The sequence below is a fragment of the Engraulis encrasicolus genome, chromosome 11 (assembly GCF_034702125.1).
Source record: "Engraulis encrasicolus isolate BLACKSEA-1 chromosome 11, IST_EnEncr_1.0, whole genome shotgun sequence".
NCBI classification, from domain to species: Eukaryota; Metazoa; Chordata; class Actinopteri; order Clupeiformes; family Engraulidae; genus Engraulis; species Engraulis encrasicolus.
The window spans coordinates 54,413,663-54,435,386 of NC_085867.1; the positions used below are offsets into that span (position 1 = coordinate 54,413,663).

Genomic DNA, 21,724 nt, shown 5'->3' on the forward strand with positions numbered 1-21,724 from the left:
TATTGGTGCTATTTGTTCATCGCCCCTCTGCAGTGTTCTCTGTGAATGTGGAGGATGGTGAAGCCCATGTAATGAGATTTCATTTTATTTCATCATGTAATGAGGAGTATTTAATTATTCTAAATTATGATCTAGGGTTATCTCTATGTCTATAAACTTAAGGGTTAACTAGTCTTGCTTAACCCTCTCTCTCTTTTCCCCTCCTCTCTTTAATCCATTGTTTTTTTTTACCACAGGCTGTTTACGCTCACGAGAAGGTGAAAATGGAGGGAACCATATCCCAACAGACCAAACTCATCGACTTCCTGCAGGCCAAAATGGATCAGCCCAGCAAGAAGAAGAAGGTTAGACTCTCTCCCTCTCTGTCTCTCTGTCTGTCTCTCTCTCTCTAACTCAAACATGGGCAAAACAAAACAGCAGTCTCCCCAGGCCCACCGGCCTCCAGTCCACCCAGGTCCACTTCAGCTCATTAAGGATCTCGTTAATGATCAGGGGCCGTCCAGTGGGCACCAAGTCTCCCCCGGCTTCTTGATAAAAATCCATATCTAATTATGTCACCAGCATATATATTAGGAAAAAGCGGAGGGAGGGCTCGGAGCACCTCTATCCTCTCTTCTCCCCTGCTGGCCACAGTGCCGACGCAGCGTTTCCTCTCTCCCCCCTCCATTTCACTCACTCAGCAGGAGGTGGGCACTGGCTCCTCACGGAGGCGGAGAGGAGGAGGAGCACATGATGGAGGTAAATGGAGGCTTTTACACGGCTGGTGAGGAGAGGAGAGGAGAGGAGAGGAGGAGCACCTGCTTTTGCATTGCTAGGCAGGAGAGAAGAGAAAAGAGAAGAGAGGAGAGGAAAGGAGAGGGGGAGTGCCTGATTGTGTTAAATGTAGACTTTTGCATAGGCGGTCAGGGTAGGATAGAAGGGAGAATGGCCCAAGGTCCCCACTGCAATCAGGATGTCAGGCTGCATATCTCTTGGAGAGCCATGCAGGGGAGAAAAGTAATAGTGTGCTTATGGAAAGTGTGTAGGGGTAAAAACCCTACAGACCCATTACTTTAGCCTTTTCACTTTAGACTTGAGCACATTTTTCCCACTTGTTTGATTACTTTTTTAAAAAGCTTTTGTGTGGCTTTTTAGCCTTAGTAGTGCGATGTAACGAGGGGGGATAGAGATTGGGAGAATTGGGTTGGTGAGGAAATAACTACAAACTGTACTCTAACCCAGATCCTCATACGGTATGTTTGTGTGTACGGCACCAAACTACTTATTAAACCAGGGCCCCTATCAGAGTGGGGCAGTGGTGACTGTTGGGATGAGATAGCACACCCTGTGGCTGGAGGGAGCAGAGGGTCAGAGGTTCAAATCCACCAACTGTCACTATGCTGCCCTGGCCATGGTACCATTTACAGTGCACACACTACTCCCCCTGGGTGGCATTTCCATGGCTTCCCCCTGCTCACGTGTGTGATGTGTTACATGCACTGATGTATACTATATGGACAGCATGCTTCTGTTGTATTCCATTTATCGCCGGGGTGGGGAACCTTTTTCATGCGAGGGGCCACTTCAAATTCATCCGAGGGCCGTAAAAGGCCTCCGAAGGCCGTATTATGAACACAAACCAGGATTTACCCCTGCACTTTAGGCCTATATTAAAGGCAGCTACCTTTAAAACAGTCCCCACCTTCTCTAGGACCCCTGAATATAACTTAATTGTATTGCAAATGTAATTTCTAATATTCCTTTACAAAATATGTCATATTTCATGTGAAGCTGCATGACATTAAAATCATATCGGGGGCCGGATAAAACAACCTCAAGTGCCGCAAATGGCCCTCGAGACAGAGGTTCCCCACCCCTGATTTATCGGTTTTAAAGCATCCGCGATTGATCTGTGAGGATTCTTCCTCCCTAATTCATGGAAGTGTACCTTAGCAATGCTGAGAAAACGCGCTGATAGGACGACAATTGTGTTTGATTGTCAATCAAAAGAATTCTAAAAGAATTCCAACTGTCAATCAAATTCACTAACAATGCTCGTTGGTCAAACAATCAATAGTTTTTACGGCCTGTTCACAACGTCCGAGTATCCATTTTATTGTCTAACCTCCCGTTTTATTCAATGGTACCTTGGAAAAGCACATTTCAAAGGTGATTTTCTCATTTGCAAATGAGATGTTGAATGGGGAAAAGTCCCCCAAAAGTTGTTGTGCCTAGGCTCACTGTGAGGAAAGGCAGGGCATCAGTAAATGCTCCTGCTGCCCCGAATGGACTAATAACCAGGGTTCCCACTGGTGCTTGAATTCCTTGAAAATGCTTGAATTTCAATTAAGTGTTTTCAAGGTTGTGAAAATGCTTTAATTTTTGGTGAAGTTCTTGAAAAGCCTTGAAATTTGTGTCAAAAATTGTTCAGGTACGTCAAAAATCTGAGGGAGTGAGATGACAGATGGGTTTTGCCTTTCCACGCCCTAAAATTGATGAGAATGCAGGAAATTGCATCTTAAAAACACAACATGTTCTGGGAGAAGACCCCCACAACCCTTCCCGCGACTTATTGAAAGGTGCTGGAAAATTCAAAATTGGGTGCTTGAAGGTGCTTGAAAAGTGCTTGAATTTGTTCATGAAAAAGGTGTGGGAATCCTGAATAACCGACCGGTTTGTGTGTTTGTTGTGCCAGGGCATCTTTGGGCGTCGTCGCGAGGACATGATTGGTGCCAACGGTAATGGGTGTGGAGCAGTGGGCGGCGCCCCCATGCAGCCGGCGGTGCCCATGCCCTACGGAGACATGAAGGTGGCACTGGACAAGGAGCGCGCCCGCTGCTCAGATCTGGAGGAGGCCCTGCAGAAAATGAGGATAGAGCTGCGATCGCTACGAGAGGAGGGTGAGGAGACTGCAAAACACACACACACACACACACACACACCAGGGGCGCCGCCAGAAATTTTGGGCCCTATGAAAGATTTGAATGTTGGGCCCCCTTAAGGGCCCCTGTCAGTGCTTTTGGGCCCCCTTAAGGGCCCCTGTCAGTGCTCGGGCCCTTAGAATCTGTAACACCTTTCCCCCCCTAGCGGCACCCATGCACACACACACACACACACACACACACACACACACACACACACACACACACACACACACACACACACACACACACAAGATGAGGATAGAGCTGCCATCACTACGAGAGATGGGCGAGGAGTCGGGCTGTAACAATACACCCAACTCACGATTCGGTTCATATCACGTTTTTTGACCTACGGCCCCACGATGTCTGAAATGTATTTCATTTGAAGCTTGGAAGCACCATCACATCCTATGGTTGTTTTCTGGACAGAAAGATAGCAAAACTTTGAAGGGGCGTATCACGATACCACCTCCTTACATCACGATACAGTGAGTATCGCGATTTCTCGGTTCGATCCAATATTGTTACAGCCCTGTTGAAATGCCAGGTTTCTGTGATATAAAAAATGGCAGAAAGACAAATAATTTTGCAACTTTTTCCGCTTTAATCTAAACTATTATCTATGAACTATTATCCTAACATTTGAACGGGGTGTGTAGATTTTTTTATCGCCACTGTATACACACTCTTACGAGATATATGTTGTCTCTCTCCTTCTATTTCTATCTCTCATGCATACATATACACCCACACTCTTCTACCTAACCTCTCACGCACACTCACACGCCCATACACACTTAAAGGGACACTCCACCCATTTTGCATTAGGCTTTCCATTGATAGACACCCAGTCATACTTTTGAATGGTCTTTCAAAAATCTCTCAATTCCCCCTGAGATTGGAGAAATCCACATTCATCTCTTAACACTTCCTATGTCAATGATGTAAAAATGGTCATTTTGCATCATCGACATAGGAAGTGTAAGAGAGGTGGATTTCTGTCGAGACTACAAGCCTTTTTCCCACCTTTTCAACCCCGCCCATAGGGGGTTGGACCTAATGCTCTATCAGACCTATCACAGATCAGTGTCCCAGTGCTTTTGAAATCACTGGCATTGAGGCTCCAGTAAGCAGTGTTGCCAGATTGGGCTGTTTCCCACCCAATTGGGCTGCTTGGGATGGCTGTCTGCGGGTAAAAATGGCATTTTACAGGAAAACTCGCCCAATCTTTCCCATCGACATCAATAGAATTGGGCGGGATTTAGTGCTTCCAGGCGGGTTTTGAGCATTTTTTGGGCTGGAAATCATCAGCCTCATCTGGCAACACTGCCAGTAAGTCACTGGCATAGCTGGAAAGGAGAAGCTGGAGCACACTGCAGCTTAGTTTTCAAGACTTTATTTTGTGCACACACCCGACCAACGTTTCGGTGTTGCTACACCTTCTTCAGAGTCAAATGATAGCAAGAGAGAGACACTTCAGGACTTGACATGCACAGGTGATCCCACTTGGTTTGGCTAAATTGGTCTCTTCTCATTGCAGGTAATTGACCCCACCCCCCAACACCAGGACAAGATTGCAGACAATTAGACAGAGAGGCTTTGTGGAAAGGCATTTTGGATTCATACTCTAAATTCAGTGGAGCCTCAGGGCATAAATGAGGAACACAATATGTCTTGATCTCTGTAACAAATTGTTCCAGCATCGCGGCTGTGGTCTTCTAATAATTGTAGCTGTGGTTTTATTGACAATGTTCTTTGTGTATTGTTTTTTTTTAATTTTTTATTTTGTTTTGGGAAGTTGGCAAGCTGTCTAATTGTCTACAATCTTGTCCTTGTGTTGGGGGTGGGGTCAATTACCTGCAATGAGATCAGACCAAATTAGCCAAACCAAGTAGGATCACCTGTGAATGTCAAGTCTTGAAATGTGTGTCTCTCTCTTGCTATCATTTGACTCTGAAGAAGGTGTACACAGAAACGTTGGTCGCGTGTGTGCACAAAATAAAGTCTTGAAAACTAAGCTGCAGTGTGCTCCAGCTTCTCCTTTCCAGTGATGTCTGTCCCACTGTGATGCACCTGCAAGCAGGGTTGCCAGATGAGGCTGATGATTTCCAGCCCAAAAAATGCTCAAAACCAGCCTAGAAGCTCAAAATCCCGCCCAAATCTATTGATTTCTATGGCTAAAATTGGGCGGGTTTTTCTGCTAAATGCCATTTTTACCCGCACACGACCATCCTAAGCAGCCCAATTGGGCGGGAAACAGCCCAATCTGGCAACACTGCCTGCAAGATGAGGGAGGGATGATGCAGAGTCCCAAATAACTGGGTGTGGCCTGTGGAACTTGAGCATTGCAGTGCATTATGGGGATTGTTGTCACAAATCCACAAGCACTAAAAAGTCATTTTCTGCCTTTTCTTGGCCAAGAAGGCACCAAATAAGAAATGTATGTTACTATTCTACTATATATATGACCCACTTTCAGTAACATATTCATGTCTCCACCGGTGGAATGCCCCTTTAACTTGCTGTTAGTCTGTCTCACACACATACACACGAACATCACACATAGCACTGTCATTGCACCCAAGTTCAACTCCAGTACAACTTGTACTCATTATCACAAAATGTTTCTCACCCACCTGGAAGCAAATAAATAAGGCTTTTTTTTGCCTCTCAGCATAACAATAAGCCTTACCTTCATAAATAGAATGCAGTTTGGTTATTAAACAGACACCAGCAATGAAGCAAAATATCTCCCGGAATCCAGCATTGCTGAAAGTTTACTGAACAGTGAAACACTGAACACTTGATACTTTGTCTAAAAGTACCCCAGCCCAAAAATAGCATTGGGTCCTTATTATACAGGTTATTAATGGCTGGAAAAGCTACAGGTAAACAAACAGGGGCATTGTGGGGAGAACAGAGGGCAGGGGGAAAAAAAACGTTACTTTCTCTTGGCAGTTTTCGGTGTTGTTTTAACAAATGCCGAGGCAACAGTGACAGTATTTCCCAATGGTTTTTTATTAGCAACTCCTGCTGGTGTGCGAGCGTCATCGGTCCGGAGTTGACCTTTTAAGAATTGGGGGAGCACGAAGTTAGATTTGATCAATGATGCTGCGAGTGTGCCATGAGCCATGAGCAAGCAAGCTTGTTAAAATTCTTGGGCCCCACAGCCACAGAGTCTGAGTCGACGCTAGAACTGAGCTGATGACTCACCCGAACCCACACACACACACACACACACACACACACACACACACACACACACACACACACACACACACACACACACTGCAGGCAGGTCTCCGTGGATGAACGGTAATTGGCAGTCGTGGTGTCTCCGAGGCAGGTTTCTGCTTCTCAGCCTGTGAATGAGACCATCTGCTTTTGAGACTCATCCTCTCTCTCTCTCTCTCTCTCTCTCTCTCTCTCTCTCTCTCTCTCTCTCTCTCTCTCTCTCTGTCTCTCTCTCTATATATATATATCTCTTTCTCTCTCTCTCTCGCTCTCTCTCGCTCTCTCTCTCTCTCCCTCCCTCCCTCTCTCTCTCTCTCTTTCTCTCTCTCTCTCTCTCTCTCTCTCTCTCTCTCTCTCTCTCTCTCTCTCTCTCTCTCTCATTTTCTTTTTATATACAGTATATGTTTATATTTGGTTTTTTTTTACAGGACAGTGAAGGATAGACAGGAAATGAGTGGGGAGAGAGACAGGGAGGGATCGGCAAATAACCCGGGCCGGAATCGAACCCAGGTCACTGACATAACAGTCTAATGCCCTACCATTACAGCCAATGTAGGGCCTCTCTCTGATTTTCTCTGTCTCTCTTCCTGTCTGCCTCTCTGTCTTTCTCCCCCCCCCCACCCCCTCCCTCCCTCTTCTGCTCCCTTAGCGGCTCATTTCAAGGCCCAGGAGCACGTGGCTCCCTCCACTCCAGCCAGCGCGCGGCAGCAGATCATCATGTCGGCCATCGTCAAGTCCCCCGAGCACCAGCCCAACCCCAGCAGCCTGCTGGCCCCCAGCTCCACGCGCCGCAAGGACCCCTCCACCCCCGAGGGTGAGTCTGGATCACAACACACCTGGCCAATGTGATCCTCAACACTTTACTCCCACAGCACACAATGAGAAGCCTATACACCTTAACCTCATCGCTTCACTTGACCATCCAACAGCATCCAACTCCCTATATCCGCCCCTGTCTGAATCACAACACACCTGATCATGGCCAGTGTACTCCACACCTTTCTATCCCATAACACTATGCCCTCACCTCACTATGGGAATTGCACTCCACTCTGAACCTTAAAGCAATACTGTGCCATTTTTGGAAATAAACTTATTTTGCACCTCTCCTTGAGTTAAATGAGTTTTACCCTTCTCCTGTACTTCCAGCTGTTCTCTGGCCTCATAGGATGTTAATTGCTAGCTTTGAGGTAAAATTTGCACTGCCATGCCCAGAGAACGGTTGGAAGTACAGGAGAAAGGTAAAACTCAATCATTGAAGTCAAGGGTAGGTGTAATATGACATATTTCCAAAAATGGCACAGAATCACTTTAACCTTTCCATCCCATCTCTTGACCATGGTCAGTGCAATCCTCACAGGCTTCATGGTCAGTGCCATGTTCATAGTGCACTTAGACACTTCACTGTATCAACCTACTCTCCCCCCATCAACACTTGAGGGTGGGGGGATACGGTGGCTCAATAGCTATGCCGCTGTACCATTACTCTGGGGACCCAGGTTCGGTTCGGGCCCGAGGTAATTTCCCAATCCTTCCCTATATCTCACTCCCCACTCGTTTCCTGCCTCTCTCTCTTACCGTCCTATCTCAAATAAAGCCATGAAAAGCTCAAAAAATATCTTTAAAAAACTGCACCACCTGCCAATTACAAAACTGAGGTGTCAATCCCGGGTTCAGGAAGCAAAAAGCCTCAAAAGGCACAAACTTAATCCAAACAGCTCTGATTCAGCTGATCATAATGAGTCCTCAAGACAGGTGGACGAGTTACTCTGTGACACCACCCGTCGAGTCTTGGAAGGAAACTGACAGGGTTTTTACTTTTGAACCTCGATTTTGACACCTGATATTTAAAAGTAGCCAGAACGCAGGACTCTCAACGTTTATAGTTTCTCTCCTGCAAGGTTACCGCAAAGACACTGGGTAAAAATATGTGCGCTGTATCAGTTTGGATGTTTATAGGTTTATAAACTGGAGCGGCACAGTTCTTCACTGTGCCGTCTCAGATTGAAAATGCCTCAAGACACCTTCACGCAGGTATGGCATATGAGAGGCAGTTATAGTAGATTTAAAAGACACCCCTCACCACATCCACCTCTTCTTGCAAGTCATATGATGCATTTCCATTCCCTCCCCCCCTGCCAGGGTGAGAGATTAGGCCATTTATTGGCAAAGTGAGCAGTGATGTCTGTGCTGATGAATGTGATGTGCTAGCCCTCCTCTTGAGATGGGCCTCAGCTTCTCAGCTGCCTCATTAAGAAGTCAGCAGCCATCCCTTTTACTGCAGCCTTAATACTGCACAACTTCACAGCAGGTCTGCCCTACAAGAGGCAAAGGGCAGCCGCTGCGGAGTTATTGGAACACTGAAAAGCATAGAACACCTTGAAGGTTCTCATACTACCCAGTCAAATGTTTTGTAGATGTGCAGTCATTCCTAACAGGGAGAAAAGTGAAGTGACACCCAGGGCCGCGTTATCCTATGGTGCAACCGGTGCAGCAGCACCGGGCCCCGCCACTAGAGGGGGCCCCGGACGTCGTGAGATTGGAAAATATGAAACGATATTTTGAGACAATCAATTGTATTTTTGATGCATTTCGCCATCCGTAGGCAAGCAGAGGCGCATATGCATATCTTGTCACCAGGCTAGACAGGCAGCTTGGGCCCCCCAAGACTGTAGCTGGGGAACACTAGTGGCGATTTGTTACAAGTGTTCTTTCTTTTTAATTTTCACGTGGCCCCCCTACTGAGCCTAGAATCGCCTCTGCATGCACGCAGGAATCGGAGGTCTTCGGAATAATCATTTCAGTCAGATGCTTCTGGTTGTGTGCAACCAGTGAAAACGGTGGTCAATATTTTTTGAGTTTGATGATGGGCTACTGTCTAAAAAAGATGTGAGAAACTCGGCGTCAGCACTTGCTTCAGATTGTACGGATAAACTTCAGCCCGGCATGGATTACCGCATTGAAGAGAAGGTTGGCAACGTTAGTCATTTTTGTAATGCCAGTGTTATAATCGCTTTTTGTAATGGTTGCATAGCGATCATGGACTTGTGCAATCATGTAAGCTAAGCAAACAAGAGCACAGCACACCAACCTAACTTTATCTTATTCTATAGTCAAAACATGGGGAAATAAATAACGCACCCAACTGCGTTCGCGAAACAAAAGTCTTGCATGGCGCGGCGAGGATCACTTCTGAGGTGTTATTAAAAAATGTTCACAATAATGCTGCGTAAAGTGCACCAACCAGCACTCAAAGTTATGACAGTCTGACAACAACAGGGCAAGCCAAGGATTTAGCAAACACTAAAATGATATAGTCGCATTTTCCAAAAGCTCTGTTATGGCCATTTCCCTAAAGCACTGTAATAATGTCGATGCTCTGTCAGCGTAGCCTACATCGTTGCGTTCGGGTTTGTGTTCAGTTAAAACATGCCTGGGTAGCCTACCACTCGCAGATGTTCAGTTAGCAAGTGGCTCTTATCTGGAAGAAAAAAAACGTGTGTGATACATCCACATCTAAACATTACGAATTTGCACCGTAGTCTACTGTAATGATTGCATACAGTGTAATGCACCATCTAGATGAAAACCGCTGACTTCTTAATTGGTATATGGTAGACTACATTTTGAGGGGATTTCGTGACAGCTTCGCTTTGCAGTGGTTCGCTGCTAAGGGGATTCCCTCCTTGCGACAAGCGACACAGCTGAGTAGGCTACTTTCCTTTGACAGTCAGTCAGTCTTTCCAAGGCCATTGGAGGTTAAATTATTTAACACGTGTTTACCACGACGGTTTCGATTCGACAAATTGGTCGGCAGCAACGTAGCAAAAATAAGAGACTTTTGGTTGTGCTTCTGTTTGGAAGTTCTAGCTGAGCCGACAAACGGCAGTGCACAGAATCCAGCGTTGTGACTGGTGAACTCAGTAGGGGGTTCAGCGCACCCTTTTTTGTGTTGGAGTAAACCATGTAGCCTGCGTTTCATGCGTTTTGAATATGGCTCATTATAATGTGGTGTAGGGGCCCCGGATTGCGTCTGCACCGGGCCTCGGCGAGGGTTAACGCGGCCCTGGTGACACCTGGGAAACTCCCATTGTCATTGTGAGACGGCACACAGTGCTCACTGCTCACAATGAAATTGCATTTATGCCTCGCCTGTGCAAGGGGACAACCTCAAGAGCGAGCACTGGTCAATTACTCCCCCCACCAACCTGGTGGGTCGGGGGTCAAACCCGCCACCTTCGGACGTCATTACCGGCGATTACCCATGACTACCCTGCAGCAAGTCACTAGGTGTTCAGTTACCAGACTAAGGCCATATTGTGAAATAAGTCAGAAGTTGATTTAGTAGAACAAATAGTTTTTGGATTTACAGGACAAGTGAAGGGGAAAGGATGCTGCAGATGTTTGTTATATGCGGGCGGCAGGAATGGCCTGTGAGGTTGGTGGTGTGGCACGTCCCAACAGAGAAAAACGTGTCTGTCCTCGTCTCGTCTGCCGTGTCTCCTGTCCTCGTCTCGTAACTCAGCCATGCACTCGATGGCAGGCGCCTTGTCCAGACAGCCTCATAAACCACATAGAGAGAGAGAGAGAGAGAGAGAGAGAGAGAGAGAGACTGGTAATTCATTGGCCTTTATTTCTCTCTCTCTCTCTCTCTCTCTCTCTCTCTCTCTCTCTCTCTCTCTCTCTCTCTCTCTCTCACACTCTCTCACACTCTCTCACTCTCTCTCTCACACACACACACACACACACACACACACACACACACACACACACACACACACACGTTCTCTCTCTCTCACACACACATACACACACACTCTGTTTCTCTCTGTGTCTTTGTCCATCTCTGCCATTGAGGTATGATTTAATGTTCTATGTAACAACCTGACTGGCTTACACCACATCATCCTCTCATTTCTGTGTTTAATGCTCATTGGTCTTATTTACAGTTTCAGTCTATGCTCTCTCTCTCTCTCTCTCTCTCTCTCTCTCTCTCTCTCTCTCTCTCTCTCTCTCTCTCTCTCTCTCTCTCTCTCTCTCTCTCTCTCTCTCTCTCTCTCTCTCCATCCCTCTATCTCTCTCCATCCCCCTATCTCTGGGCTCGCTGCTAACCACTTTAACCCCCTCATCCATTCCAACACTTGTATCTTTTCTCTTTGTACCCTTTGCAGAGAAGAGGAGGGTCACTTTCGAAAGTAAGTTTTCTAATTTTAATCCAACCCCCAAACATTCCTCAAGCTCTCTCTTGGACACACATTCACTCAATACTCTCTCTCTATCTCTCTCTCTCTCTCTCTCTCTCTCTCTCTCTCTCTCTCTCTCTCTCTCTCTCTCTCTCTCTCTCTCTCTCTTTCTCTCTCTCTCTCTCTCTCTCTCTCTCTCTCTCTCTCTCTCTCTCTCACACACACACACACACACACACACAAGCATACTGTGCCTCTGGAAACACAATTTTCCCCTTGAGCCCTTCTTTGTAGTTGCCATGGAGACAGATTTATGTAGCCTTGCACACAGAGCCCCGTCTCTTCTCTGCCTCTGCCTCGTCATGTTGGCACGACTGTGTGTCCATGGCCAGGCGACGTCCTCTTCCATTAGCCAGCAGCCCTTTCAATCCTCATCAGCCCCAAAGCACCCTGTGCCCCCACAGTGGTAGGCAACCTGGATTAAGGAGCTACAGTCTAGCCCCATATATTCCTAATCATCTACCCTCTCTGGGTCTACCTGTGCCATTAATGCTGGAAAAGTAGGAAGAATGGGAGTGCTCGCGAGTAGCCTTATCCATAGCTGAAGTGCATTTGAGCAAGGCACCTAAGCCCACATTGCCCCAGGCCCAGGGACTGTAGACAATACCTAACAGCAAGTTGATCTGCATGAAACCGTAAGCTCACTATAATGTAATGGGTGGTTTGTCATGTACATAATTTGCCATCTCCTCTATCTGACTGAAGATCCTGATTAATGACATTAGTGAACAGTGTGCTTATGCTAGATTGTAAGCTTCTAAAGCCATATTGCCTTGCCTATTACATCGTGGCACTTTTAAGCTTTCTCCTCCAAAATACATGAGGGGTAATTTGGAAGTGACACCTAAATTAAGTGAAATCAGTATTGAAATTAGCTGCTGTGGAGTTTGATTAATTTGGCCCCAACCAACCATCGGTGTAGGTTTGTTTTGCAACTCTTCATGTGATTTGAAAGAAGAAAAATACAAGAGTTGGCCTCAAGTGCAGGGCTGCATAAATCTTCTCCTGGGTCTCCTGGATGCTAGATGCCTGTCCCTTGCACCCTGAACCTTTTTATTTTTGACTCAGTCTTACACACACACACACACACACACACACACACACACACACACACACACACACACACACACACACACACACACACACACACACACACACACACACACACACACACACACACACACACACACACACACACACACACACACACACACACGTGCGCGCTAGGGTGCATCAAACGCCCCAAAGTCTGAAAATCCTGCTCTGCTTTGGCAGAATTGTTCCTTTGGATTAACATAATGCCCGTGTAAAATCTTATCAAATTTGGTTAATGTTAAAGGGTTGCACAATATGCTTGAAATTTTGAATGGCAGTGGATGGGCTATTTTAGCAAAATCCTTGAAAAGTATGTTTTTACACTATTTTGGTCGAAACTAGTAAAGAGCATCATTTGTAAGAATGCTCCAGTTCCCTTTGCACTTTCCCAGATTTGAAATTCTGCGCGTCTGTTTTTAGATCCTTCCTTCAGGAGGCCCAATTTCACTCTTTAGGCCCATTTTGCTAATCTTTTAGCCATGTTCAAACACTCATGTATCCATTATTTAGCCATTTTGTTGGTTTTTTTGATGTTCTGGGGAAGTGGAAAGGCAACTGGAGCATTCTTCCGAATGACTGTCCTTACAGTTTTTGATCAAAACAGTCTTAAAATAGACTTTGCACAGATTTAGCTAAAAATGCCCATTTACTACCATTCAAAATTTCAAGCCTATTGTGCCACCCGTTAACATCAATCAAATTTCCTAAAAAAAAATTACGAGGGAGTTATGATCGTGCAAAGGAACAATACTGCAAGAGCAGAGTGGGATATTGCGAAGTTTTCATTTTCGAGGGCGTTTGATGCACCGTGCGCACACGCACACGCACACGCGCACAATCCTGCACGTTTACAAGCATTCAAACATTGATGATAAACCAAAAATGCATAGTGCTGCAGCATGTCATGTCCTCCCGTGTATCTTTGCTCCTTGACTGCAGTGGCAGCTTGTTGTGGCCCTGTTGGTGCATGCACTTTATATAGCGGGTCTGGTATGGTATGGTATGCATCTGACAGTTCTAGAGCACAGTGAGATGAAATGAATGGGGATCAGAACAGAGCAGGGGGAAAGGGATTGCTGAAATCTTTTCTGACCGCAAGTCTGTTGTCATAGTCTGAAACGCTGCTTTAGTGATCAAGTTGTGCTTTTTTTCCCCCTTCCCTCTTGTCGTCTGTGCAACTGGACAGCCTGCCTGAAAACACATATTCCCAACAAACACATTTTGCACTGCACATAACTCCTCTGATGCTTTTTTGGTCCTGTTTTGTGTGTGTGTGTGTGCGTGCGTGTGTGCGTGTACCGAGAGGAGAGACACTTGTTGCCAATTGCATTGCATCAGCCAGCTTGTAGGGATTTGCATACAATCTTGACTCTCTCTCTCTCTCTCTCTCTCTCTCTCTCTCTCTCTCTCTCTCTCTCTCTCTCTCTCTCTCTCTCTCTCTCTCTCTTGCCTGCTGCATCCCTGCCCCTCTCTGTTGTGTCTCATTATCTGTTATGTAAGCATGAGTGGCTGGAGAGGCTGAAGGGGGCCTTGGGAGCGCTTCATCCATCTGGGAGCTCAACACTCTCAGGGACGCCAGTCTGAGGAGATTTCTCATCATGTTTTGTTATGTTCTTCTGCTTTTCTTCTCCCTTCCCTATTTGCTCTTGCTTTTGTAACTTTATTTCTTTTTTCTTTACTTTTCATTTGTTTACTTTCATTTTCTTTCTTTCTTTCTTTCTTTCTTTCTTTCTTTCTTTCTTTCTTTCTTTCTTTCTTTCGTCCTTCCTTCCTTCCTTTCTTCCTTTCTTTTTTTTCTTGCCTCCCTCCTTCCTCTCTTGTAGAGTATGGGCGCCGTGTGAAGGAGAGAATGCATCACAATATTCCGCACCGCTTCACAGTGGGCCTGAACATGCGCGCTGCCAAATGTGCCGTCTGTCTGGACACCGTTCACTTCGGACGCCAAGCTGCCACCTGCCAGGGTAAAACACATACAGATATGAAAAGATATTATTGCATATGTTCATTCACACATGGTGCATCAGTTATACATAAAAGAGTTGTACATGGTAGGAGAATATGCAACTTTGTAATGTTTTGCAATTTGTGTATTTGCCGATTCAGAACTTTGTTACAATGTAATTACAACTTAATAAACAACTCTGAACTTTGCTACAACTTATTAAACAAAACAGATTCCCCACCTGTCATAACATTATTGTTTGGAAAATACCAACTATACAAGTTCTGAAAACATCACACATGGTGGAGTACTCACCACTCTTCTGTCTTTGCCCATTAGAGTGCAACACGCTGTGCCACCCCAAGTGCTCGCCCTGTCTGCCCGCCACGTGTGGCCTGCCGCCGGAGTACGCCACCCACTTCAGCGAGGCTCTGTGCCGTGACAAGGCCGCCTCGCCCGCCCTGCAGGTGAAGGAGGCCAGCGGGCACGTGCGGCTCGAGGGCTGGATGAAACAGCCCAGGTGGGTGCAGCGCAGCAACACAGGACACAGTTACAGAATAGCATCAATTAGGGCATAGAACACAGTCGTAGATTAGTGGGAGCATAGTCGGGTTTAATATGGATATTGATGTTGGATAGAGATGAATGCACTCACAAGCTTATACTCAAAACCATGTCCAATGCAAAATTATTTTGGCCTTAATCCACCATTAGTGTTTAATGGGTGCTTTTATAATGAGGTGAATGAAAGGTCAAGGGTTGATTATGTGTGTGTGCGTGCCTGTCTGTGGGTGTATGTGTGTGTGTGTCTGTGTGCGTCCATATTGTACAGGAATGCGAAGAGAGGTCAGCAGGGCTGGGAAACTAAGTATGTGATTCTGGACGGGACCAAAGTCTCAATCTTTGAGGTGGAGCCCAGAGACGGTAAGCCTTCTATTCACCACTTGCCATGTGGAAGAGGAGACTTGAGGCTGTGTGCACCGACAGCGATGCTTAAGTTTTGTCAACTCAAAGTCATATCTGTGTGCGTGTGTTTGCTCTGTATCTTTTTGTGTGTGCGTGCGCGTGTGTGTGCTGACTTGTGCATTTTAGACTGTGTGAAACCTCTGGAGGAGTTTGAGCTGTGTCTGCCTGATGGAGAGGTGACTGTGCACGGAGCAGTGGGAGCATCTGAGCTCATCAACACCGCTAAGTCCGGTACTACACACACACACACACACACACACACACACACACACACACACACACACACACACACACACACACACACACACACACACACACACACACACACACACTACACATACACACAGTTTAGTGCTGAAGAAGGGATTACAGATCCAAACACTAATGGAAATATACTGCAGGTTGGTAAGTGTGATCATGCACAGTTAATCAGTCCAGTACACATGCCATATCTATCTGTAGATATGACGACAAATAGACACGATGGTAGAGATTGAGCAAAATCACACATCTGTCTTTCTGTGGTTCATTTACATAATGCAACCCCCCCACCACCAACACACGAACACACAGAGCATCTTAGCCATCCCCTGGACAATACCAGCCAAGCAATCAGTGATGCTTTATTTGAATTCAAAAGCTACAGCTGCCATTGTTTTTCTCATTGTTCCACTGCAACAATGCAATTACGCCTTGAGCATTCAAATGACTGTTGCACTTCAAACTAACTTCAATGAGCTTTTAGGAAAATTAAATCTTTTCTTCTGGCAATGATGTATTGTGTATGTGTGTGAAGGGCTCTTAAGGGCCAAATGCTGGTGGAATTTCAGTTTAGCTGGTAAAAAAATACCAACTTTCTAGCCACTTTGACCCATTGCTGATTATGTGTTTGTTTGGCTAGTAAGATTAACATCTAGCCTACTAGCCATTTGGCTGGTGATGAGAAAAAATAATTTAGAGCCCTGTGTGATAAGACGTCTGAACAGACATTTACAATAACAAAATGCAAAAGTAAAAAAATGTTGGATACACCGTTTTGCAAATAAACTCTTCATATATATTTCTGTATAGAGGCTGTGTTTCGGTGCAAGCGTGCGTGCCTGCATTTGTGCATGTGTTCATGCATCTGTCTATCTTTTCCCAGACATCCCGTATGTGCTGAAGCTGGAGTCTCACCCCCACACCACCTGTTGGCCGGGTCAGTCGCTGTACTTCATGGCCCCCAGCTTCCCAGACAAGCAGCGCTGGGTGGCTGTTCTGGAGTCAGTAGTGGCCAGCAGCCGCGGCACCAGGGACAAGGCCGAGTCGGACGCGGTGAGTTTGTGTGGCTTTTTGTCCGGTGTGGTTTATATGTGCAACTGGTGTGTTTGAGTGCTGTCCTTACCTCCAATGGGTGTCTGTATGAGAGGGAGTGTGATTGTGCAGATCAAGAATGTTAATTTGTCATTCATATTCAAAGAATTGTTATTTTGTACTGCAGTAATTAGCTGGATGTATATTTTATGACCTATTCAGTAATGGAAGAAGAGGCAGCGTAAAGCAGTGTGCTCTGTTAAACAGCAGCGTGCTATCAGTTAAACACCTCAGCTTTTACCCTCTACTCTGACTCAGGGTGTAATTACACCCTTTCTCTCTCTCTCTCTCTATCTCTCTCTCTCTCTATCTCTCTCTCTCTCTCTCTCTCTCTCTCTCCCTCTCTCTCTCTCTCTCTCTCTCTCTCTCTCTCTCTCTCTCTCTCTCTCTCTCTCTCTCTCGTGTAATTACAGTGTGTGTGTGTGTTTAACTCCAGACTCATTGGTCCTCCCACACCCACTTTTAATTTAATTACATTCACATTATAAATGAAGGTGCCTTACCCCAAACATTGCCTCCGACCGCCTCATTAAAAACACTGAGATGACCTTTCTGTGTGTGTGTGTGTGTGTGTGTGTGTGTGTGTGTGTGTGTGTGTGTGTGTGTGTGTGTGTGTGTGTGTGTGTGTGTGTGTGTGTGTGTGTGTGTGTGTGTGTGTGTGTGTGTGTGTGTGTGTGTGTGTGTGTGTGTGTGTGTGTGTGTGTGTGTGTGTACTAGTAAGTCAGAGAGATCATTGACTGTGGTTAATGATTTCTTTCTTTCTTTTTCCTCCTGTCTTTTCTCTCACTTCTCCTCCACACTCCTTTGCTATCCCTGTGTGTGTGTGTGTGTGTGTGTGTGTGTGTGTGTGTGTGTGTGTGTGTGTGTGTGTGTGTGTGTGTGTGTGTGTGTGTGTGTGTGTGTGTGTGTGTGTGTGTGTGTGTGTGTGTGTGTGTAAATGTGCGTATGTGTGACCATGTTTGTTCATTGTGTTTACTTTTCCCCTGTTTACCTGTACATATGGCGTCCCCATGGGGTTGTGTGTGTGTGCATTAATGTGTGTGTGAATATGTGCTTGTGTGTGTGAATGTGTGTGTGTGTGTCCGTGCTCCCATGGGCTTACTGTGTGTTGTATAATGTAGGCAGGAGCTGTTAAGAGACAGAAGACTCTTTCTCCACTGGTGCAGGTAAACAAGCCAGTCTGTTAGTATGAAGGGCCCCTGTTGTGTACGCACACACACGCACGCAGGCACGCACGCAGGCACGCACGCACGCACCCAATGTACACGCATGCTTACTTTCACTTTCACACACACACACACACACACACACACACACACACACACACACACACACACACACACACACACACACACACACACACACACACACACACACACACACACACACACACACACACACACACCCAGGCACGCACACAGATGTCCACATACAGTACACTGGAATGTATGCATGCATTTGATGCATGCATATGGACACACTCCATACGGCTTGTCAACGCTGCATCTCTGCTGAGGAAGCCCCTCGTGCATCTGCCAAGCATCCCGATGATGGACCATAAAGAAGCAGACATTGTTGTGCATTGCGGATGGATGACTGGTTGATGAATGTAGCCATGGACCTGGTGCCCCCTCTGCACCAGCTCTTACTGTGAGCAGAGCAGCAGCTCCATAGCTCTAGCTGAGCTGCACAGCAGTTTTTTATCCTGCTTGTGACAATTTGTCACCATCTGCCTGCGCTGTTTGTGCGCGCGTTCACACACGCACACACACACACACACACACACACACACACACACACACACACACACACACACACTGCTGCACCTTCTCTCTCCCTCTCTCTCTCCCTCTCTCTCGCTCTCGCTCTCGCTCTCTCTATCTGTCTGTCTCTCTCTCACTCTCTCTCTCTCTCTCTCTCTCTCCCTCTCTCTCTCTCTTCCTCTACCTACTCCGACCCTCTTCCCAGCCCCCCCCCTCCTCTCTCTCTCACACACACACACACACACACACACACACACACACACACACACACACACACACACACACACACACACACACACACACACACACACACACACACACACACACACACACATTACAGCACCTATAGTCTCTTTCACATTTAAACACAAATGCTCAAACACACTGACCGCACGTACATGAATACACCATTGGCTGTCCCCTCCTGCCATCTTGTGTTCCCATGGCTTTGTGTGTGTTGGTGTGTGTCAGTGTGATGCTGCTGTGTCAGTATATCAGATCACCACATGTGCCTGTCTTAAGCCGTGGTCTGCTCTGCTGCCCTGTACTGTACTTTGATGCCCTCTGCCATGAGGGCCGCGTCACATAGCTGCGTGTGTGGCTCTGCTCACATTGACTCTGTGGGTGCATGTCAATATGCCTCCTCCAGTTATTTCCTATCACCTCGTGCCTCGAGGTGGCATTGAGGGCGTCTCAAACCATGACAAAGTGAGAGCAGGAGGATGGAGGAGGGAGGAGAGATAGTGGTGGGCAATATGGAACAAAAAACATAGGTCACGATATTGCTTATTTTATGTCACGATAACGATATACATCACGGTATACCACAATTATTAATGTATTCAGTTAATTCTTTTTATTTTCTAAAACCATGTTTCTTTCAAATGAATCTGTTTATTCTTTTTACATAGTGACAAATTTTATATTCAATTATTTATTAGCTGTAATAATGGATGAAATTTTATCACGATAGAAACTACATTATTGAGGAGATACTTTACGCACTTCATGGTGACAATATATTGTCATATCACCCAGCCCTAAGGTTAGGTGCTATAGAATCGGTCTGGACGTGGTGCCTGATTTCTCCGTCCTCGCAGGCGTAAGGTCAGAGGGTAGAGGGAGATAGCTGGAGGAGGGATGTTGAGTTGCAGCCTCTGTCCCAGCAAAATGGCAGCAGATGCGGCTTCCATGTCACCCCCCACCACTGGCACCTGCCCACCCCCATGTCTTTGTGCTGCGTCCATGTCACATCAGCAATGAGAAGGAATGAACATGAAGGAATAATAAATGGGCTTTCGCATTTTCTCCCATTTGTGTCCCCCTTTCTCCTCAATCTCGCTGTCTCTCATACCCTCTCCCCATGTCTTCCTCTTTCTCCTCCACGCTCCTCTCTCTTTCTCTCTTTCTCTCTCCTCGCTCTTCTTTGCCTACGCAGAAGCTCCTGGGTAACTCTCTCCTGAAGTTGGAAGGTGATGACCGCTTGGACATCAACTGCACCTTGCCCCTCACAGACCAGGTATCTTTTATTCACAGGGACAAGTGGGCCTTTGACTTTTGTATTGAAACAACACATGTTGGCAGGTTTCTTCCTGACTATAGGGTTTTTTTTCTCAGACCTCACTGAGCTTTTTTTTCCCCCTTACAAATTATGATTCAAGCGAAAGGGAGTTTTTCCTCACCCCTGATGCCACCAGGGGCCGCACCTGAGCGCCCAATCTCTGTGTGACTATCTATGACTTATGATAGGCCCAGCCACTATGGACCTTACGCATCTAAGAATCCTGGTCCTAACCTACGTTGACCTTATGACTCTACAATCTCTGTCTATCTCTTCTTCCTCTGCCTTCCTGCTATTTCTGCCTCTCCTCTATACCTCTCCTTTTAAATCCATCTCTAACAATGTTTTTTTCCCCATTTGTTAAGCACTTTGAGTTACATGCCTTGTATGACACAGTGCTATACAAATACAATTATTATTATTATTATTATTAATGTTTGCCCTTAATCATTTCTTCCCCGTTTAATTGTTCTTGTTCAGCATAGTGGTAAAATGTATTTGTCCTCTTTTTGCACATACGTGTGTCTGCCTTTCCCATCTTCATTCACTCCAAAATGTTCTTTTAGTAACTCAGAGGCTCCTGTCTTGTGCTCTGAGATGGGGTAGAGGCTGTAGCAGTCTGGGCATACATCCCATTTCCAAACTTCATTTGGGGTTCAGGGACAAAATGTGGAAGTTTGATTCCTCTAGGGCTGTAAGAGATAATTGTAGATCATGTAGATGTCTTGTTCTCATTTTCTTCAAACATCTCTGTATTTTCTCTTTATCTCTCTCTCTCTCTCTCTCTCTCTCTCTCTCTCTCTCTCTCTCTCTCTCTCTCTCTCTCTCTCTCTCTCTCTCTCTCTCTCTCTCTCTCTCTCTCTCTCTCTCTCTCTCCTTCCATCCCTTTCCCCCTGTCTCTGTCATTCCTTGGGTCTCCTTTAACCATCTCTGTCTCCTCTGTTTCTCTCCAGATTGTGTTAGTGGGTTCAGAGGAGGGTCTGTACGCGCTGAATGTGATCAAGAACTCCCTGACCCACATCCCTGGACTGGCCTCCGTCTTCCAGATCCAGATCATCAAGGAGCTTGACAAACTGCTCATGATCACAGGTTTATAGACACACGCACACACACACACACACACACACACACACACACACACACACACACACACACACACACACACACACACACACACACACACACACACACACACACACACACACACACACACACACACACACACACACACACACAGAATGCCATTGTCACATGTTATAGTACATATAATGGTCAATTTAAACTATGTGGGATTTTACTGACAGAAATGATCAAGCGTCAGTTCAAGTTGATACACATGTGCTTGTGTTTGTTGCACACACACAGTTTTTGATGCATGTGATTGTGTATTAGATTCTTTCAAACAGTTGTGCATGAATAGTGTGCACAAGGGGTGTGGTTAGGGCTGTCACAATATTCAATAAATCAATATATCGTACAATAAGTTTTTACAAGCATGATAACTTTTTTGCCACAATTAAGTTATTGCATGCTTCTTTGTTTTCCTCATCACTCTTTCTTAGACTGAATATTGATAAGCATATTTCACTCAGCGCAATGATGCTTAAACGTTGGTGTACTTTTAATTTTCAGTCTGTCTATCTTGTCTATCTCTCTATCTACCA

At 45.9% G+C, this 21,724-nt stretch overlaps 1 protein-coding gene across 5 annotated transcripts in view; it reads left to right on the plus strand.

Moving 5' to 3' along the window:
* cita (citron rho-interacting serine/threonine kinase a) overlaps positions 1-21,724 on the plus strand; it is a 118,082-nt gene that overhangs the window by 77,961 nt on the left and 18,397 nt on the right. For 2 of the 5 annotated variants that reach the window (XM_063211002.1, XM_063211003.1), the window contains exons 30-41: positions 237-344; positions 2,675-2,879; positions 6,787-6,951; positions 11,309-11,332; positions 14,299-14,436; positions 14,757-14,937; positions 15,250-15,341; positions 15,510-15,614; positions 16,528-16,697; positions 17,858-17,902; positions 19,938-20,018; positions 21,014-21,149. In XM_063211002.1, coding sequence (XP_063067072.1) covers positions 237-344; positions 2,675-2,879; positions 6,787-6,951; positions 11,309-11,332; positions 14,299-14,436; positions 14,757-14,937; positions 15,250-15,341; positions 15,510-15,614; positions 16,528-16,697; positions 17,858-17,902; positions 19,938-20,018; positions 21,014-21,149 — 1,450 coding nt within the window. The remainder of the gene's footprint in view (positions 1-236; positions 345-2,674; positions 2,880-6,786; positions 6,952-11,308; positions 11,333-14,298; positions 14,437-14,756; positions 14,938-15,249; positions 15,342-15,509; positions 15,615-16,527; positions 16,698-17,857; positions 17,903-19,937; positions 20,019-21,013; positions 21,150-21,724) is intronic. The other 3 variants (XM_063211005.1, XM_063211004.1, XM_063211006.1) reach the window with 3 other exon arrangements.